This window comes from Sinocyclocheilus rhinocerous, unplaced genomic scaffold, assembly GCF_001515625.1.
Source record: "Sinocyclocheilus rhinocerous isolate Xijiao unplaced genomic scaffold, SAMN03320098_v1.1 scaffold971, whole genome shotgun sequence".
Taxonomy (NCBI): domain Eukaryota; kingdom Metazoa; phylum Chordata; class Actinopteri; order Cypriniformes; family Cyprinidae; genus Sinocyclocheilus; species Sinocyclocheilus rhinocerous.
In genome coordinates, this window is record NW_015666552.1 from 25,941 (window position 1) to 47,529 (window position 21,589).

At 36.3% G+C, this 21,589-nt stretch overlaps 1 protein-coding gene across 1 annotated transcript in view; it reads left to right on the forward strand.

Annotated features, from left to right (window-relative positions):
• The first annotated feature begins 10,303 nt into the window (after window positions 1-10,303).
• Window positions 10,304-21,589, forward strand: part of LOC107732708 (dachshund homolog 1-like) — a 63,812-nt gene continuing 52,526 nt past the window's right edge. The window contains exon 1 of the mRNA XM_016544121.1: window positions 10,304-11,239. Within this exon, the coding sequence (XP_016399607.1) occupies window positions 10,701-11,239 (539 nt within the window). The 5' untranslated portion in view covers window positions 10,304-10,700. The remainder of the gene's footprint in view (window positions 11,240-21,589) is intronic.

Sequence of the window (21,589 nt, forward strand, 5' to 3'; positions counted from 1 at the left end):
CAGAATAAATGCAACACGCACAGTTTCGTGTTAAGCGTTTTTCCATATAGAATAAACTGTCTACAGCTCTTTTATATAATTGTCTTTGTCCATTACAGTTTTTTCCAATTGCTAAAACACAATTTTTCAAACTAGTCTGGTTTTATCAAAAAACTTAACACAATTCACAAAACCACACACCCAAACTGCAAAATACCTCATATATCCTGCAAAATGAAGCACTGCAACCGAAACTACACATAGCATTATCAAAAGCAAACTTTTGCATGAAATGGCACACAGCAAGTGTCTGAGAGTACAAGTCTGAGAGTGCAAGTGCAAGGCTGCGGCTAGACCCACTTGTGCTCAGAGGTGGTATAATCTAAGATAGATCTATCTAACTATCTTTTAAACTCTATAACCCAAAATCTTTGTGGTGTTGTTTTTTAAGATGAAGATCATATTCTGTGAAACGTAGCTCAACGTTGACAATCGTGGTGATTTGTCTCACAACACACATAACAACGAGTCTTTTGGCGTCGATTAATCTTTGCACAGCCGCCTCACACACACCTGTCAAAAGACCTCTAAGAGAAAAGTACTTTTCTTTCACTTTACCCGCTCATGTGGAATGTCACAAAAGCTCTACGTCCGACAGACTTGAACTCTTCCGGATGTCAAGCCTGTTACTAACTTCATCAGAAGTGCATCAATTCCCATTAGTTGCAAATGAACGTACGCGAGGAGCGTCACCTCGATGCCCATTTGATCAGCGTCGCCGTTTAAATGCCACTTCGGTTCTCATTAACCTCCGCACCGGACATTTACCGCGCGTCCGAGCCGAGCTTCCCACTAGACACACAAAAAGGGGTTGATAATACTAATCCTCGTGTTGTGACAGCGCTGTTTATAATGATTAATGATCCCGTGTTTTAGGTGATTACAGTGGCGCCGAGTCTCCATACTTGTTTCAATTACTGTTGTGAAGGTCGCTAAACTAATCCCTCACCCCCGTACGCATAATCTTTTCCCATTAAAAATCATACAGTGCTTTGTGCACTCGTGCTCATTTGAATCACAGGCTCTGCTAAAGGAAAAGACATCTTCAAGTACTACTGCTTTCGACAGGAAATATGATGATGATGTTGATGATGTTTGTTGTGCTCTTCCCAATGCTGTGACTCATTGACCTGCTCCCTCAAGGGATTTCTCAATTGGGCTTTAGCATTTAATACATCGTTATTTGTCTAATTAGAGTGGATGGAATGATATTTAGGCCTCATGAATTTGATCTGCTACCGAATTCTTTCTCTACAGGCTTGAGTGGGTCATATATTATTGTTGACAAGACCAGAAGCAACCTGTCATTTTCTATCAGGCCCAGTTCGTTGTACTTTACACAGAGCTTTAGATGCATAACGCATGACTATATTTAAATTATTTTTATGTGACAAGATCCATGTGGCCTGGAAAATGCAGCCAACAACTGTACATTGCCTTGGGGCATATTAGGCTACAGCTGAAAAGATGTGGTGCTTCTCACAGAAATATGATGTTGGCAGCGTAAAATTCCCTTATATACTGAGAGAGTTTCAGATGTATAAGTGTCACATGGCTGAGTTTAGACCCTATTACATGTATCTTAGATGGTATGTTACACATTTTTATAGGAGTTACAACTATACTGTCCAAAGTCTCCTGAGTTTTCTGTGAATCCAAATATTCAGACTATAAGCAATTCATAGAGTGCTGCAGGAATGAGTCCTAAAATCACTATCGCATGTTACTGCTGGTGTTCCCCAAGGCTCAGTCTTGGGGCCTATTCATTATTTATTTACTGATTCTTGGACAAATTTTCAGAAAGATTGGAATTCATTTCCATTGCTATGCTGACGACTCCCAGCTTTACATATCTTCCATGCCTAATTCATTTTTTTCTTCACATTCTCTGTCAAGTTTAGCTGAAATTAAAAATTGGTTTTCATCTAATTTCCTTAAACTTAATAGTGACAAAACTGAAATTCATCTTGTAGGTATGACATCTAATCTGGTCAAATCTGATTTTTTCTGTGACTATTGACCAGTCAATACTTTTTCCATCTTCTAAAGTAAAAAGTCTGGGTGCTGTCCTCGATAGCAACTTATTTCTGGAACCTATTCCATAGAGCACATTTCTCCTGTTCTTTACCACTTGCATTGGCTTCCGGTTAAATATCAAATTGGTTTCAAAATCCTGCTTCTTACTTACAGGGCTCTTAATAAATCACCTCCTTCATATCTCTCTGATCTTCTTCAAATCTACACTCCTGTACGTACTCTTAGATCCTCTCTTAATCAATCTCTTTAGACCAACCACGCGTTCGTCTGAGAAGTATGGGGTCTCGGGCTCTTTAGTTATGCTGCCCCTCATTTGTGGAATGCCCTTCCTCATGCCCATTCCTCAGCGACAGTCTTCACACTTTTAAATCACATCTTAAAATTAATTTAAACAGGCTTATTTATGATTGTTCGTGTGTTGATTAGTTTCTTATTTTTGTAGTGTTTTAATGTACAGTATTTTGTAGTTTGCCTTGTTTGCTGTTGTTGCATTGAAGTTTTAGTACGATTTAAGTGACCTTGTCCTTGAGTGTCATGAAAGGTGCCTATAAATAAAAATGAATGAACGAATGAATGAAATCTGGAAATTAATTAGCATTTTTATTAATTTATTTTAAATCAAGTTGTTGTTTTTTTGGTTAAACATTTTTGGTTAAACACCTAAATGTCTGCAGTTAACACAAGCTCAGATATCTACAATATATCTTACAGCATAAAATACATCAGCAATACCCCACACAAATGATTTTAAGTTTTTAGGTCTTGATCAATGGTTAAGTGTCTAAAATGGAGGTTTTCGGTTATTGGACATCATCACCACCACGCTGAACAGCTAAACCCATCTACTCTGCTTTTACACCATCGTTGTATTTAAACACTCTTGCAAACTATTCTAACGAATACTTTCCAACTTGTAGATTTTAAATAAAGATTGAAAGAGTCGGACTCTCAGTGGTGATGATGACGCTGAAGTTATGCAACCGTTGTGTAGTTTGGTTATAGCTTTGTTGAATTTAGTAATGTAATTGTACTTGTGCTTTAAATTTTAAATATTATATTATGTCCAATTAAAAAAAAATCTAATTGCACAAATGTATGTTTTCTGGGCCACCATGGGCCTACCCATCTACTCTGCTTTTACACCCTCGTTGTATTTAAACACTCTTGCAAACTATTCTAACTAATACTTTCCAACTTGTAGATTTTAAATAAAGATTGAAAGAGTCGGACTCTCAGTGGTGATGATGACGCTGAAGTTATGCAACCGTTGTGTAGTTTGGTTATAGCTTTGTTGAATTTAGTAATGTAATTGTACTTGTGCTTTAAATTTTAAATATTATATTATGTCCAATTAAAAAAAAATCTAATTGCACAAATGTATGTTTTCTGGGCCACCATGGGCCTACAGACCATGTCTGTAAAATATGACTTAATTTTCACCAAATTTGGGGCAGATTATCCTCAGGCATTGCTGACCAAACTTTTCATATGTAATGCATCAAAAACTTTGACTTTGAAACTAAGTTTGGCATGTTATTGCAAACATGCCCTGACACAACAATTTGGTGACAGCATTGGTCAAAAGAAACTAACGAACTAACTAAATAAACAAATAATGTTAACACACACCTGTTTTCATTTGTTTAATAAAAAGGTTAATCTTCCTTAGGATGTTCACTGTCATCAAAGCTGCTTCTGGTACCTCAAAAATTAGAATGAAGTTTGTGAGTTGTCCTCCAAACTAAATGACCAGTATAATCATATTTTTGTAACTGAAGCAAGTTGTCATATATTTTTTATATTATATTTTACACCATTTAAATTACAGTTTGTATTGGTTAATATAATGGTTTGTGTTATTTTTGTGGTTTGTGGTTGTTATGGTTTTGTGTTTCAAAACACGTAGTGGAAATCAGTGCTGTGTATATCTCTTTTTTTTCAGAAGCTGGTCCAGCATCACTACAAAAGAGAACTTCTTCCCAAGGCCTAACTCACTCCACTGGCCCGCACTAGCAGTGAGTCTTTTATCCGCAGCTTGCTCACTGCTGTAGCTGAGTGAAGGTTATTTGCCAGCTGAATGACCCCTCTTGTTTAGGTTTGATGGATGTCGTAGAAAGTGAAACCAGCAGGGGGTCTAAGGGGCAGAATGTGTGTGTGTGTGTGTGAGAGAGAGAGCGAGTGAGTGTAAGGAAAAGGATGCTCTATGATCTGTGAAGAACCAGAGCGAGAGAGAAAGAGAGTGTGCACCTGAATGTTAGCATCAATGCTTATGAGGCTTATCCATCAAACTCAACACACAGCTAAGCACGAATGAATAACCCTCGCCCTCTCTCCGCCTCAAGAGGAAAGGATAAAAAATCACACTGCCTTTGAGGTCACAGAAGTTGGTGGTGGAAAAGTTCAGTTACATGCGTTTTAAAGGAAGCGTTCTTCCTCAAAACAGGTTACAGACCTCTGGAATGGATGGTAAAGAGGAGATAAACCTCAGGAAATAGCAGAATGAAAAATCGCAGGACAAATCTGAGCATTCTGAACTGGGAATTAATTTTTATTCTGATAACAGGAAAGATTTGAGGTTATATGTGTCCACATTTACTGTCCAAGTGCTTTAAAGCAATGTTTTGTAAATGGCATTATATACTGTAAATAAAATAACTGTTTGACTTATTTCATGAAGCTGATTTATTCTAAAGTTTACCAAAAAAATGAAAATCATTTACTCACCCTCTTGTCATTCCAAACCCACAAGTCTTTTGTTCATCTTTAATTTAAAACATAAGAAGAAACCTGAGAGATTTCTGTCCCTCTACTGAAAGTCCTTTTACCCAAACTGATGCTTCAAAAAATTGATAAAGAGATCGTAAAGGTTTCTGAAGAGACATAATTGCTTGATTAACAGATTTGATGTTGGTGGTTATTCACACATAAACATTAATCAACACATACACTGAGAACAAATAGAAGCTAAAATGTGCTTGCTTGCAAGAACCGATGAGGTTTAGTATAGGCTACGGTATATTTGACATGCTCTATGTGCTATGTGTTGATCAATACTTATATAAAGCTTAAAATATAAATTTGTTCATTAAATAAAGTGATCGTAGTGCACTGTAAAAAAATACAACTGCACGTTTTCCAGTTTACAAAACCTTTTGAGTCCCAAATACTAAAAAAAAAATGCTATTTTCTTGAAACTACATAAAACCCTTGTCAGACCAACAAAATTACCCCAAATGTTGTCCCAACTAGTCAAACACAGTTGTCTGAACAAAGAATTTCATATTGTTGAAATGTTAAGGCTTTGTGAGTTCCCAGCATGCATTGCAGCATGAATAAATTATGCAGTTATTGTTAAAGGATTTTTTTTTTTTTGCTGTTTGCTGACTTCATTTAAACTTTTTTGTTGTTGTTTTATCATTATTGTTAGTTATTTGTTGTACTGTGATGTAAAGAGCTCATATTTTTAACATTTGTTGATTGCCACCGTTCTTGAGGTAGGCTATGTGTGTCTAGTTTTTAGGGCCTAGTATGTTCAGCCACTGATTTCCATTTCCTGGATATCTAAGTCTTATAAATTGTTTTATAAACAAAGACAATGCTGTCTACATATTAGACTATGTTATCCATTAAGGTTTGTCATTCGTAAATAAACATAAAATCGATAATGTGGTGACTTTTTACATATTCTTTTTTTTCTTCCAGGAAACAGAAAAAAAAAGAAGTAAAACAACAGTAATTGTTGTTTCAGTTGCTGTGACAAGATTTTTTTCTATTAGCAAAATAAGACAATCAGCATTGCATGAGCAAACAAATTTACGTTGGCTAAACAAAGTATCTTTACTGAGAAGAACTAAAAAACTATTGTTGAGAGAACTCAAAAGTCTTACTGCATCAAGTTGCTTTATTTTTTTACGGTTTCTCAACTATTTATTTTTGTACAGTGTGGGTATTTTTCAGTAATTCTCTTATTACGCCAGTATAGGTGATGACAAGTGGCTGTTGTTATGAGTGAGCCAATAAATCATTCAGTCAAGTGTTTCATTCATAAAAACTGTTTTTATTGTGAAAATAGAGAAAGTGTATGGCAGTGTTGTATCTAAAATGCAGTTTATGTAATACATAACTTATTTTTCATTGAGTTGTTGTGTAAATCCTGATAAAACATCTTTAACCAGTCTAAAGCTGGGCAATCTTTTTTGGCTTTTTTCAAAGTATCGTGAGAGTATTGTATCATGAGATCAGTATCGTATACTGACCCGAACTGTGACATGAGTGCATTGTCACACCCCTATAAAACAGTAGATGAAAAGAATGAAGAAAGGTTAACCTGTTGAGTGCTTGGTAACTGTTAAGATGTGTTTGACAATATGTTAAGGAGTTTGTTTTTTAGAATAACCTATTCACCCTTTCCTCACGTACACTCTTAAAAATAAAGGTGCTTCAAAAGGTTCTTCTTCAGATGTTAAAGATTCTTTATGGAACCATTTAGACAACAGGGTTCTTCTATGGCATCGTGAAGCACCTTTATTTTTAAGAGTGTATATTTAAAATTAAACTTGTTCATTGAGAATGACATGTTCAAAAAAGTTGCGTTTTCAACTCTTAGGGGAATATCTTGTTCTGCATAATTACCCAAATTTGATTGGAACTGCACTTGACTTCTGGAGATGACTTTTAATGAATGTAAATCAGGCATCTCACATCCCCACAATTAATTTTGTCTGTAACAAAAAAAAAAAAACTTGTTAGAAAACAGAAAAAAAAGTGTTAAAGCGCTGACAGAGGAGTGCTGTCAGGCATTTTTCTGCTCTATCTCATCTCCATGACTGGCACTCTAGAGATATTTTCCCCTCCCTGACTTTGATCATGGAAGTGATGTTCTAGAAGAAGCTGGAGTGAATTCCAATGTGAGGTTCATATAAACATATGTTCTCTTAAAACACGTCACTGTCCACTGTCCAAAACAAGGTCTCACTGAAGAATAGGTGTATCAAATGTTAAGTCACACCCACAGTGAGGAAGGAAGGTCAGGTCACACAATAGTCTTTGATTGATTTAATGTATGCATGCTGCAGTAGATTTGTAGCTATGTGAAGTAATTCAAAACGCAAGCATATAATTTCATCAAATGAGATCTGTTATAAAGGGAAATGAAATTGATGGAGACAGGTTTATTGATGGACAAGTTTAGTACCTTCAATAATTGATTAGCATGATGCAGCTTGCTTAGATTTTTATCCCCATCTTTCAACATTTCAAAAGTTGCTGTAAAACAAGAAAACTGTTGAAAACTACAAAAAAAAAAGAAAAAAAAGTGTAAAATTAAGTGTAGAATAAAGTCTTCTAAAGGAACAAAACAGACTTATTGTATGCAACAAGGCAGCACAGTATATCTGCACCATATCAGCTTTATACCAATATTTTTATTTATTTTATTTAAGATTTTTTACAACATGATATTTGTATTTTTTTGGTATAGGTTGACATATGATACACACAGCTTTGGGCAGTGCATGCTCATATCCCATATTTTTAGATAATTTAGATTGGTTGTTATCAGTCTAGGCCCCCCATTGTCCAACAGAATATTCAAAGGCCCCCCTCCATTTACACTACAATATTTCTGCTGTAAATATGACAAATCTGCTTGGTTTCAAGCTTTTTTATTGATATATTAATTATTAATTAATTAATTAAACGAAGTAAAAATGTTAAATTCTGTAAAATGCATATAAAACTATATATCACATGTCAATTTAAAGATTATTTAATATGTTAATAATAATGTAATTTAGTTAGTATATTAATAAAAATGTATTTAATTTTAAGCTCATCCTTTGGCTCCCTTGGAAATTTGCTGAGGCCCTCTGGATGAAAACCATGATTTAGATTACTTTTACTAACAAATAACTGTCACTTATCACTTTTTTCACATATGTGACCCTGGAGCACAAAACCAGTCTGAAGTCGCTGGGGTATATTTGTAGCAATAGCCAAAAATACATTGTATGGGTCAAAATGATTGATTTTTCTTTTATGCCAAAAATCATTAGGATATTAATTAAAGATCATGTTCCATGAAGATATTTTGTACATTTCCTACTGTAAATATATTAAAACTTAATTTTTGATTAGTAATATGCATTGCTAAGATGAAGGACCTTTGTGGAAATGGCATGATTAATCCATCAGGGGACGTGGCTATGCAAGGTGTATGCATGGCAGGGGGAATTAAATTACAGGGCTGTTGCAGGGACCATCCCAGCACAGTGCATTTGAAAGTGTGGCAGCTTTAGCTGATGGATGTCGCTGGTCTTAATAGGCTGGTGGTGTGTGAATTGAGGCACTGACTCCCTCCCACTCTGTGTCCTGTACATTGGTGTTAAGGTTGACACAGGAGATAAGAGAAAGTAAAACATGAATTTGAGTAGATAGGTACGCAAATGTGATTTGTCTCAAGTGAATGTTCATGAGGGCTTTTAAGCATATGATGACGATCTCATTGCATATCAATATAGTAGGTGTATTGATTGAGAGAACAGCATCATTTAAGCACGTCTCAGAGGAATCAAAAAGCATGTGTATGTCCACAGTGAATTGTCCTATTTTAAATTACATACACATGGTTGTCTCTCTCTATACTGTACGGTCTGTAGTTGAACATATTGATTGCAGTTGTGCAGAGGCATCGGATGTACATTATAACAAATGTTCTCTTTGCATTATAATAGAGGAGCGACAAATGTGCCCGATCGATGAAGAGAAGGTCAGGGAATGGACTCTGGCCGCAGCTCTAATAGAGAAGTCAATGAGGAACTGCTGTAATCACTGTAGTGAATTCAATAAAGGAATGTGGAACTGAGGGATGCAGGCAGTTACTGCCAATTACTTAAAAGTAACAAGAAAACATCAGTGTTAAATTCCTCTTGAAATGCATAAAATTACTTTTAACGGAGCTGTTGCCATTAATTCAACAGCAACAGTTTTATTGTAGAGATATGTTGGTAAATGCAAAGTTGTAACATGAGAAAACAGAACAGCTCATGATTGTCTGACAGATTGCAGCGAATGTGAGAAATCAACATCAGCATGAAAGCAGAAGTGAACTCTTAAACCATGCATATCAAATCATTTAGAGTGGCCATTTAAAAATGTTATTGTAAGATAATTGTAAAAATATTGGCAGATAACATTGTGTGTATACTAGGATTGTCTGACTGACTGGAGAACACTTTTTGTTAAATGTGTTGTGAAATGTCACTAAACCCAAGCGGCAGGCTGTAAGTGTCAATGTAATTGGGTACGTAAGTGACTCCTGCTGTACCAGGGTTATCATGATGCCTCTGAGAAGTGTATTTTGATAATTGAGATTAATGTCTCTGCCTCAAGAGACACCATAAGTGTTTATTCTGAGATTAGCGGTTGTAAATGTTAAGAACTCTTACCAACCATAGGATCTGCAGTCATGAGCACTTTTGGGTATTTGCAAATAACAAATAGTCATTGACATTTCAGCTTAATTATTTTCACTTCCCAAATCCTTCACAATAGATGGCAGTATAAGCTTTATATCCTGTCTCTTTGTATGCTCGACCTCATAATGTAACAAAAAAATTGAAAATTATTCTTCTTTAAGCAGCAAGTAGCCTATGTTTTTTCTTCTTCACTCCATTACTTAAAAAGTGTTGCAACTGCACAATAAGTTGTTTTATTCTCTTTCTCAGTGTTGACCAGTCATATACTCGTAATGTCCATAAGGGGATGATGTATAATTGCTTTAATCATTTCTTAATCAAATTTTCACCGTGCTTTCTAAGGCATATCAATTTTGTTAATACCATGTAATTAAAATATGTCAGTGCACTACAACGCTCGGGCTGTATTAATGACCGTGAAAATTGTTTTAATTAAATAGCCAATTATAGTAAAGCCCCAACCATGAGAATTGACATTTAAATGAGCTTTATTTAAATTGCTTTCAATATTGTTTCATCAGAATTTCTCACGCGGCGAATTAATCACTTGCCCATGTGCATGTACAAAGCGCCATTAACTATTGAAGTGCTGTTATTGTTCATTTCATTTCAAGCATGAATTCATACAATATACGGCTGTCCTTCCATAAACTTTGTAACCTTTCCAAGTTGCATAACATAACCAACTTAACAGTCAATGGCTTAAAGAAACACGCTCAACGTGTAGTCTGTTGTTCTGTTTGTTTATCTTTACTGTGAGTATTATAAAGGATATCTTGTAAATCTTGCTCAACGCCCGCAATAGCATGTGTTCTTGTGAAGTTCATTGTTTCAGATCTACCTGCTTTGAAAGAAAGGAACGCACGTGCGCGCTGTGTCTCTTCCAAACTCTCTTTGTTTCTTGGCTCCTCCTCCGGACCACAATGTGACAGATTCAACTTGTCTGAGCAGCTCCAGCGCAGCTCCTCACTTATTCCCACTGTCACTATCACACTTTGATCGATGTCGTGACGCACAGACAACATCTCGTTTCCCCCCCGTGCCAGGCTGATTTTACTTTTCGAGTTGTTTTTGTTGTTGTTTTAGTAATTCTCCCGTGATACGTTACTTTTGTCCGAACACTTTCAAGACATTTATTTAGTGTTGAACATGGCCACACCGGCTGCGCTGCTGCCCGCGACACCGATGGCCCACGCGCCTCTGATGTCGGTCGCCGCGGCGCTCAACTCCTCGACCCCGGCGACCCTCTCGCCCTCACCGTCCGTCACCCCATCCGGACCGAGCCTCTTCAGATCGGAACTGCTCTCCTCCGCGAGCCCGGGCATCCCCATCGGAAGTCTCCCGCACAAACCCGTGTATTCCACTCCTTCTCCGGTGGAAAACACCCCTCAAAACAACGAGTGTAAAATGGTCGAGGTCCGAGGCGCAAACCTCGCGTCTTTCACTGTCAACGGCAACGAGCTCATCTGCCTCCCGCAGGCTTTTGACCTGTTTCTCAAGCACCTGGTCGGTGGGCTGCATACCGTGTACACTAAACTCAAACGTCTGGAGATAACGCCTGTGGTGTGCAACGTGGAGCAGGTTCGCGTCCTCCGTGGACTCGGCGCGATTCAGCCTGGAGTCAATCGCTGCAAACTTATATCGAGAAAAGACTTCGAGGTTCTGTATAACGACTGCACCAATGCAAGGTAAATAATAGCCTTCTCAGAGCTACGCGGGATGAGTAGGCTTCTTTTCTATACTGTAAACATACTTTGAAAAGTTTTAAGAAGTTGCACTAAAGTAAAAATAATTAAAGTACTTGGCACATTGCACTCTGCGGCTTTATTGAGCTCCTATCAGTACTGTATCTTGCGCAGACAAACTCTTCTTTGCTGAGCACAGCACATTTATCATGCTTATGATCCAGTTTGAACAGTTTGGCCTTTGATAATCGTGCACATATCTGAACAATTAAGCCTTTGATAATTATGCACATATCAGGTTACTTTTATACTGAAATGCATTGAATATACAGTACACCACACTCACCTTTTGGGCAGGGAAGGTGTGTTTCACCATCAATCAGGCAGTCAGAATAGGACTGAATGTAGCTGTTTCAGTCTCTTTCTAAAACGTATCAGGTGAGAACAAACACTTTTGGAGATAGATATGGAAAAGTGAGAGGGAGAGAGATCTTATCAGTCTATTATATAAACATTTAATGGGACTAGTCCGCTTTTGTAACGAGTTAAAGCGAATGTCAACTCACAGGTTAATCGGCAGTTGTCCCGTGGGTAGCTTTTCAGGTGCACCACAAGTATCACTAGAACACCTAGAACGAATTTGCAGCGATTCACAACGTGGCATATTATATTAGCCAAGGTAGGCTAGTTATTGAATGTCGTTATCAGTTCAGACAGCTGGTTATAAAAGCTCTAACATTCTGTTGAGCTGTCATTAGCCTATAGTTTGCTGCTGACATTGTTGCCATCGAAAACAACGACCCTTTAGTAGCCTATTAATAACGCAAATTTATCTGACCTTTAGATTGATGGCAAACATACTGATACATCTGCGCTCGAGAGTAGGGATAGGCGGACCTATACTGAAGTATCGATATATCGAGGTATCGAAAGTATCAGTACTCAAATAAAAAAGTACCATTACTCAGCCTTTTTTCAGTGATTTTGTTTAGCCTGTTTAGCTAGAAATTTAATGCATAGGCCTATAATATGTATTGAATTTGACAAAAACTATATTAGAGAATAATTGGAATATAACTATTTTCCTGCTCATCCGAATACAAGCAAATGCTGCAAGACAGAACCAATCAATGACAGAGAACGTTACCTCACTGCTGACACTGCATTCAAACAGGACTGCGGGTTTCCTAAAAGTATCATATCATAATTGCCATTTTTGCAATCAGCTTAAGTTTATGATGCTTTTTGGAAATGCAGCCCAGAACAATGTTTATCAGAGCACAAAAAAAAAAAAAAAATAATAATAATAATATGGATCCATTAGATTGAGTTATTTCACAATAAAACAACTGTAGTTGTAGGCTACACTTGTTTAGCAATTAAAGAGAACTAAGTGAGCCTTGTTTGAAAGAACAGTACAGGTTTGCTTATCTAAACCTTGGTGTCTGTTAGCAAATTTATGACACCAGCTCATAGCTGCTTGCTTATTAAAGAGCACATTTAGGCAGCCATTGGCACTGGTGAGGAGATGTTAAGCGCTTGTGACACAAGTTACTGGAACGAGATTAGAATCTCTGATTCCTGCCTGAGCGCTCGCTCCCCGGCGGTGTCTAATATAGAAATTGATTCTCTGCAGAAATTAATAAATTTTTCATATTGCCTAGAGCGGCAGTTTTAAAAGGGTGCTCTCTAACAGTCCTCCCGCCCTTTTTGTCTCCATTTGAATTATATCCTAATCATAGTAATACTTTTTGCCTCAGGATTAATCGGCAAATTTACAAATGTGTTTTGAAATTTGTATCACAACATATTTATGCGAGGAAGTAGACCATTCTCCTGACCTCCAATTTGCTCAATTTGTTCTCATTCGTTATGAAAATGCATCTAAGAATCCAAACTCTGATAATAATAATAATATGGATCCATTAGATTGAGTTATTTCACAATAAAACAACTGTAGTTGTAGGCTACACTTGTTTAGCAATTAAAGAGAACTAAGTGAGCCTTGTTTGAAAGAACAGTACAGGTTTGCTTATCTAAACCTTGGTGTCTGTTAGCAAATTTATGACACCAGCTCATAGCTGCTTGCTTATTAAAGAGCACATTTAGGCAGCCATTGGCACTGGTGAGGAGATGTTAAGCGCTTGTGACACAAGTTACTGGAACGAGATTAGAATCTCTGATTCCTGCCTGAGCGCTCGCTCCCCGGCGGTGTCTAATATAGAAATTGATTCTCTGCAGAAATTAATAAATTTTTCATATTGCCTAGAGCGGCAGTTTTAAAAGGGTGCTCTCTAACAGTCCTCCCGCCCTTTTTGTCTCCATTTGAATTATATCCTAATCATAGTAATACTTTTTGCCTCAGGATTAATCGGCAAATTTACAAATGTGTTTTGAAATTTGTATCACAACATATTTATGCGAGGAAGTAGACCATTCTCCTGACCTCCAATTTGCTCAATTTGTTCTCATTCGTTATGAAAATGCATCTAAGAATCCAAACTCTGACCAACTCTAGCTCAAAACCGCCAAATTGAAATGTTTCTATCTCTGTATAATGACTATTTAATCAATGTCTGGCCTCCTAATGTTTTAAATTTGGCAGAGCTGAATGGAGATCAGATAGCAAGGGCAGACAGCGTGGGCTAAACTCTTGGACCTCTGTCCCTTGAATTCTCAAAAGACCTAACTGAGGAGTTTAAATTGAGAGATTGAGGCCAACGCACTCTTTACTTTCGCCGAATTGGTGGCTAATTTCATTCATGTTTTTGTGCTGTTTACATCATATTTTTTTTCTAAAAATCATACAAATTCATATGGAATTGCCACCTCGTGAAATTGTTTTCTCATAGATTTTCTTGGTTAGGGTGCAAAGGGTGGCTTCAGTAATGATTCATACATCATGACCGGATAAAGAGATTCTGCTCAACTGGCATGTTATTGTTTCTTTAAATAGGTTTTATAAAACAACGTAAGTTAACAGGAGAAGAAACTAAACAGCTAACCCACCCATCCACCCCATGTTGGGAGACTCAAATAACTTTCTATGTCCTTTCTTGAGCTACACTGCTGTTATTCCTCAAATCTGACTACTTCCTCAGCGCTCGTCTTTGTTGAAAAGATATGTCTTCTCTGACCGTCATCTAATCCATGAGCTTTTTCTGGCAGACAGAAAAAAATGGCCTATAGGTGCTGACTTGGTCTGTCTGCGTCATTCATCACTCCGAGCATTTCCTTTTATGACTAAATTCTAACGGTAAATGTTTTGAAGCAACAAAACTCGTCTTGGATCAGCATAAAAACTAATAGTTGATTTACTGCAGCACTTCACAATGCTCAACAGACTTTGCAATCGGTTTCTGTTGCACACAATGTTTTCCATTATTTAAAGGCTGATTCACTAGCATGGAAGTTTTGAATGTCCATAAAAGGCATTGGGCTTGCTGTGTTTTTGTTTTTGCTCGTAATAGTAAAAAAAAATGCTTATGCCTTCTCTTACAGTTAGCCTGCACTTAGTCAGCCTTTATTTACTGAATTATTTATTTTCGTAGAATCACATTCACTTCCAGAAAGCCTTAAACGGACGTGATGTATCACGACTCATTGGCTTTGTGTTGTGACCTTTCTCTCAGAAACTCTCCATCTGTGAAGTGGAGCTTATTCAGGCCTGTGTGTTCATTAATGTGTGCCTTTGTGAGAAAGTGAGATGACAGACGTAGCTTAGTGCAAACCTTTTGCGAATACTCCGCAAAAATGGGTATTTGTGTCTTTGAAGATTGTCCTGTCACAGAGTTCAAGTCGTGTGAATGCTCGGTGTGAGAGGAGTGTGTCAATGTGTGTTCTCTTTCTCTGATCTTCAAATGAGAGACATTTTAAAGGCCACAGATTACAGTCAAAACAAATACCCATAGCAGCAGCACTGGCACCCTAGACAGCAAATTATACACTGACAATTAATTGATGTCAGTCTGATTGCTTTCATTTAAAAATTCCCCTTATCTTGTGCTCACCTGCTGTTTTTCTCCCTTTCTCCTGCACACGTACACAAATGCACTTACCTCAAACAGAAGTCTCTGCACGTCTCTGTCTTCCCTTGACCTTCAGGTCCTTTCCAGCAGGAACACGAGCCTCTATCAGTCAGCAAGGTTTGATTCGGCCCTTCCACAGTGTGTGAGTGAGGGATTAGTGGAAGGAAAATAGAAGAGTGTGTGAATGTGTGACACAGAACCAGATCTGTAATCCATCCACACAATTTTTTTGCACTCTATATTATCACGAAAGGTTTCGATTGCCACGCTTTCAAGGCTGCAGTATATTTTTAATCCTCTAATATCAATCATTACATACGGCTGTAAAATACTTATCTTTAAATCTACAAATTTAGTTTACACGTGTCAACAAATGTGTTCTTATTATACCAATTTAAAAAAGTAAATTAAATAAAAAAATATAACGTGAATAGAAAGATATTAACATATTTTCCATGGACATTAAATATATATGTGTAAAAATAAATTGAACAATATAATGAATTATAAATTTGAAAATTATGATTAATTATGATTAATTAAATTATACTTAAATTAGTATGCATTATTAATTCATAAATATAATTACTTGTTTGGGGGATGCAGCACATCACTTTATATAACCTGAATTAAACTTGTCACAAAAAGGTAAAACTATCTTATATTTTAATGCACTTTTTGAACTTGTCATATAGTCATGAGGTTCTGCAAGAGTGCGCTCAATGATATAATTTCATATTTCATACATGACTTTTGTTGGTCATTTCACATGACTTTGATTTGACAGATAAACATTTTTCAGAGATAAACAAGCAGTGGAGCAGTTTTTTAACAAAAAAAGAAAAGAAAAAAATTCTCTCTCTCCCTCTATATAATTTATTATTATTTAGTAAATATATTTATATTCGAACATTTACTTATATCTATTTTTTAACAAATAATAATATAATAATAACTATTAATTATAATAACATGCCAGACTAATTAAACAAGGTTTTCTTTTCAGTATCAATTCAATATTAATTTTAAAATAATTTTAAGTCAAAAATATGTTCATCACAGAAGATTTGTAAAGTGTGAAGAGGTATAAGTCACCGTATACCTATATAAATGTAATTTGTAAATCATTTTGAATTTTTGAAAAATAACTTTTCATTTTATTTCATCCACAGACAATCTCATATTTGAGATCTAAAGAGGAGATGATTAAATCTAACAGCCTGGATATCTGGGTATCTCTTTTATGTTGAACTGAGGTTTAGAGTTTATCTTGAAGTGGTTGTGGTCATGGTATTGAATGGATGAGTTACATTCATATTAGCATAAAGCACCTCTTTATTGGGCATAAAGTTCATCATGGGGTTTTAGCACTTTGTTCATTGTTGTTCTTGCTCTGTTTGATCTGTGGGAAACTCCAGCTGCTGTTTATCTCTCACACACACACACACACACACACACACACACACACACATCTTCATAGGTGCGCACCCACTCATGTTGGTCTTTAGGACATAACGGTGCTTAGTTCTTGTTTTTGATTCTCTTTTTGCTGAGCAGGTGAAACACACTGTAAAACAAATGATGGATTACTCTGATAACAGCTGTTCTCGCAATGTTGTGCACAAGTTAAATATGATGTCTGTGGACTCAAGGGGCCTTAATCATAAAACACGAGCAGAACAGATCTCTGTGTAAGTAAAGCCGTTTGTACACAAATTGCACCAAGGGGTTTATCCTTAATTGACAAAATTCTCATTCGGGTGCTCAAAAAGACATTTTTTGGATCCATTAGCTGTTTGTATATGATGTGTTTTAGCATCTGATAGTTCTCTTGTGTATTCAGTGTAATGGTGGTGTAAGCAATGCTCTGAAAGTCCCCCTGGTGTTTACAGAATGTTACAGAGCTAATGAAACACAGGAGGACATTAGAGTCTTTTCAAATGGAGTGTGTGTTTGTGTACGGGTGTGGAGGGCTGAGGAAAGAATGTGTGTGTGTGTGTGTGTGTTTGTGTGTGTGTGTGTGTGTGTGTGTGCGCTGGCACTGATGGCCTCTGTGGGAAGGCGAGCCAGCGTGGAAGAGAGGAGGACGTCAGGGGGAGATTTTAATTAAAGTATGAAATGAGAGGTCACGCGCTCTGACCCCCCCTCCACTCACTACACACACAAGGACATGCTATCTCTTTCTTACTTTCTCCGTTCCTCTCTCTCTCATACACACGCTAGCAGTCTCCTCCTCTCTCTCTCAGCTTGATGAGTTTTCCATGAAAGGGTTTTTCATTAATTCCACCTCAGGGAGTCTCTCTGTTCCGGCTCCCTCTGAAGCACATGGAAATCTAAAGTGTGTGTGTGTGTGTGTTTCTGTTTGTATGTGGCCACCATGATGTTTCGCCAATGCAGCTGCTCAGACAGCTGATAGCTTTGTAGTGGCATGCTGCATATCATAAAAGAAATGTGTTATAGCGAACTAGGGCTTAAAATACTGTTGATGTCTTTATGGTGCTATTGTGTTGGCGTGTGTCCATCTGCTATTGTGTGTGCAAGTGTAAGACTGTCTGTTCTCGGAGATGAGGTGGATTGATGAGAGTTTGGAAAATATCACCTTACATGCAGTGTGTGGGTTCCTTTGTGTGTGTGGTGTTTGTTTAGATGCAGTCGAACAGAACATGGCGAATTAAATGTTTATTGAGATGCACATTGTGTACTTCTAAGAATTGGTCACAAAGTAAATCACTTAGATAACATTTGCCAAGGACATAAATGTGTGTGTGTTTCTGTTTGTACGTGGCCACCATGATGTTTTGACTTGGTCTGATTATTAACACACTGTTCTGGCTGTTTGATCATGAAGTCTCACACACAGACACACATGGTCGATGATCTTGTTGATGAGAGAGGATGATGGACAGGACAGAAATGGTTCGTTAGTTTCCTGTGATTGCTTCATAATGGGACATTTTAAACATTGAATTACAGGAGGTTTAGGATAATTTAATGCTGAAAAACACCTGGATACGGAATAACAGGAAGTGATAGAAACACTGTGAGCTTCAGTGTATTCTTTAGAATGCTGCTCTTGTTTTTCTTTATATTTAACCAGCATAGGCTCATTGGTAATAATGTGCCTCTGTCTGCATTTTTGCAAAGCAAATATAATAAAACAAAAGCATACCTACATGTGTACATGCAATTCATTGCAATTTCCCCTGCTGAAATAAACACTAGTGGCAGTAAAACAACAACTTTTTTTTTCCTTTTCACACAATTTTATATTACAGGGGTAGATTATCAGTTAATAAAGGCTTATTTTCTTGCACAACACTATGTTATGATCTAAAAACACTTTTACCATAGTGCTTGATTTGTAAAGCAATATATTTGACACTTACATCTCCATATGTTTGGCTTTTCTGATGTAGTAAACTTGCTCGGTATCTTCACCTGGTACAGCATTGCAATAGTGCTGTGTAAAGCAAGTCCCGTGTAACACGAGTCACAATAAAAGAGCTCAGACTAGTAGAAGCAAACTAAAATGGCATGGTTGATTCGACAAATGTTTTTTCATCTCATGTTTGCTTTTGATAACACTATCGGTTGGATTTAGGGTAGGGTTTAGTGTCGATTTTTCAAACAGTTTGAGAACAAAAACTATAAATATATTGCGCTTACACATTTGTGAATAAAAAACAAACATATTAAGTGGAGTGATAACATGGTCCAAACAACACAGTCTCATGACAATGAGTAGGAAAAAGGAAAAGCCAAAATGTTACTTATGTTGCTAGAATATTACAGGAAGTTCTTCCACAACAGACAGCCAACTATAAACTGTCTTGGCATTTAACTCATTAAATATACATGCGTTTTAATGAGGTAACCTCTGATATTCAGTAATTCAATACTCAACATGCAACATGAGTTTCATGGAAACTCAGCAGGTTTCTGTCCCTCCAAGTCCAGGTAACTAAAAAGATGAATCAAGTGGATTGATCCAAGTCTTGTGAAGAGATAAGAAAAGGCACAAGAACCAGCAAGGTTTATCCTAGCATGTGACGCACATGTGACAGAAACAAAAGGGACAGGGAGAGATACCTCTCAGGTTTTATGAAAAATACCTTAGTTTGTGTTTTGAAGTTTAACCAAAGTCCTACGGGTTTGGAATGACATGAATTTGCATTTTTGGGTGAGCGATCTCTTTAATAATGAAGAAACATTATTATTCTAGTATATTTCAGAAGAAGATAAAATTAGAGCGGATTCACGTATGACCTTTCCACTGCTGGACAAGCAACAAGTTGCATGCTTCAGGCATGCTGTATTTCTCCACTGATGTTATAAAAGCCATAGATATGCAAATGAGAACATTAGTCCAGGGATTTCAAATCTACAGTGTGAAATCTCATGGTTACACCAAGGATTAATTACTAACCCAGGTTAAATTATTAACAGTGTGTTAACAATTCGTATGAAAAGCCCACATATGTTGTATTAGTTCGGCCTCTGGAAACACTTGCCAAACTTTCATTCTCCACATGAGATTCTCACGCTGATTTTTAAAGTGACATTAAAGCGATGATCATGATTATAAGAGTCAGTCAGAAGACTGATTCACCTTTGTGCACTTTGTTTATAAATACAACATGACATGAAATATGCCATAACTTAAATCCACAGGACTTACATTTATCTTCGGGAACACACATTAAGATATTTTTATGTTCTTGTTATTTTTGTCTATCAATTGAAAACCCATGCAACTAAAATGGTCATGCATTAAAAATGACAAAAAGACTTTATAAAAGGAGTCTATATGAATCAAGTGTTTTTTCTCCCCAAGTCTTCAAAGATGAAGAGATTTAATTTAAGCTGTAATTCAAAAGCATTCATCAAACCACATATGTTGAGAGCATGATATATGGTAAACACAGTGTTTGACGCATCAGAACGCCAACTGGATTATATTATGTATGATTATTATATTATACTGTATATGATTATAAATGATTCAGTTTGCTTTTTGATGTGTGATAATTTTGGTTTAGTGGATTTTTAATGGATGATATATAAATTATCTTATAAAATATCTTATTTGTGTTCCAAAGATGAACAAAAGTCTTATGAGTGTAGAACTACATGAGGATGAGTAAATGATAATAGAATTTTCATTACTGGGTGAAATGTCATTTTAAGCATAGAACAGCCGCAAATAAAATGAAATAAAATAAAAATCTTTAAACATGTCAACAGCTCTAGCTGATTTATAGTTAGAAGTTGTAAATGCTTTACTTTTTCCTACCAGCATCAGACTGTCATTAAATATTTGAAAGAAAAAAAAAACATTAGATGACATTTCCATGGTTAATCTCAATGTTATCAGAGAAATTGTCATTCTTTGCCATAGATCTACTGTAGGAAGTAAGAGTCTGAAAAGTGTTACAAAGCTTCACGATTAAGCAGTTTCACCCCTCTGGCTTTGAAACTAATAAGATTCTTCAGTCAAAAATGTCAAAAACCAATTGAGATGTCCAGACCATGGGGAGAACATGGCACGGCTATGGCTGTATCTAGGTTTGTCAATCACTGCTATGTTTAGAACCAATCAAGAAGCAACGCATTCTTAGTCTGTGCCGGTGTTTGTTTGTGATGTATCTAGGAAACATGGCGTGTAGAATGCAGCTGTTTGTGAAGTGCATTGGTGGGAAGTAGACTAAATCGTTGTATTAAACTACAGTGGGTTAGGTGGCCAGGAGAGAGTGGGGACAACCGGAAAGTCAGAGAGAGGGAAAAAATATGGAAAATGCATGAACTGAAATTGAAATAAAATGAATAAAAACAATATAGACAAATATTGTACGAATTAAAATAATAAAAACATCTAAATTACTAAAACTTTAACAAAAATTGAAAGTATAAAAATACATTTTTTTAAAAAATATTAATATCTCAGTGATACTAAAATAACACTGCAATTTATTTGCCATGCCAATGTAAAATAATAAAATAATAAGATCAAAATGTAATAAGATCAGTTTTTTTTATTTGCTGTGTTTACTTGCACTGAAGTGCATGCATATTTTTAACCTTAATTTTTGTTTTTTTTAAAGAAAAGTCTGGTAACACTTTCTATGAAGCCCATATTTATAACACATTATAAGGGTGTTCTTAAGGCATTATAATGAATGCATAATGCATTATAAAAGACCTTATAATATGTTATATAATCTTATAAATAATCATAACAACAATTATAATACATTATAATGCTTACGCATTTGTGGTTATAAGTTTTAAGATTATGATTATTTATAACACACAATGAACACCATAT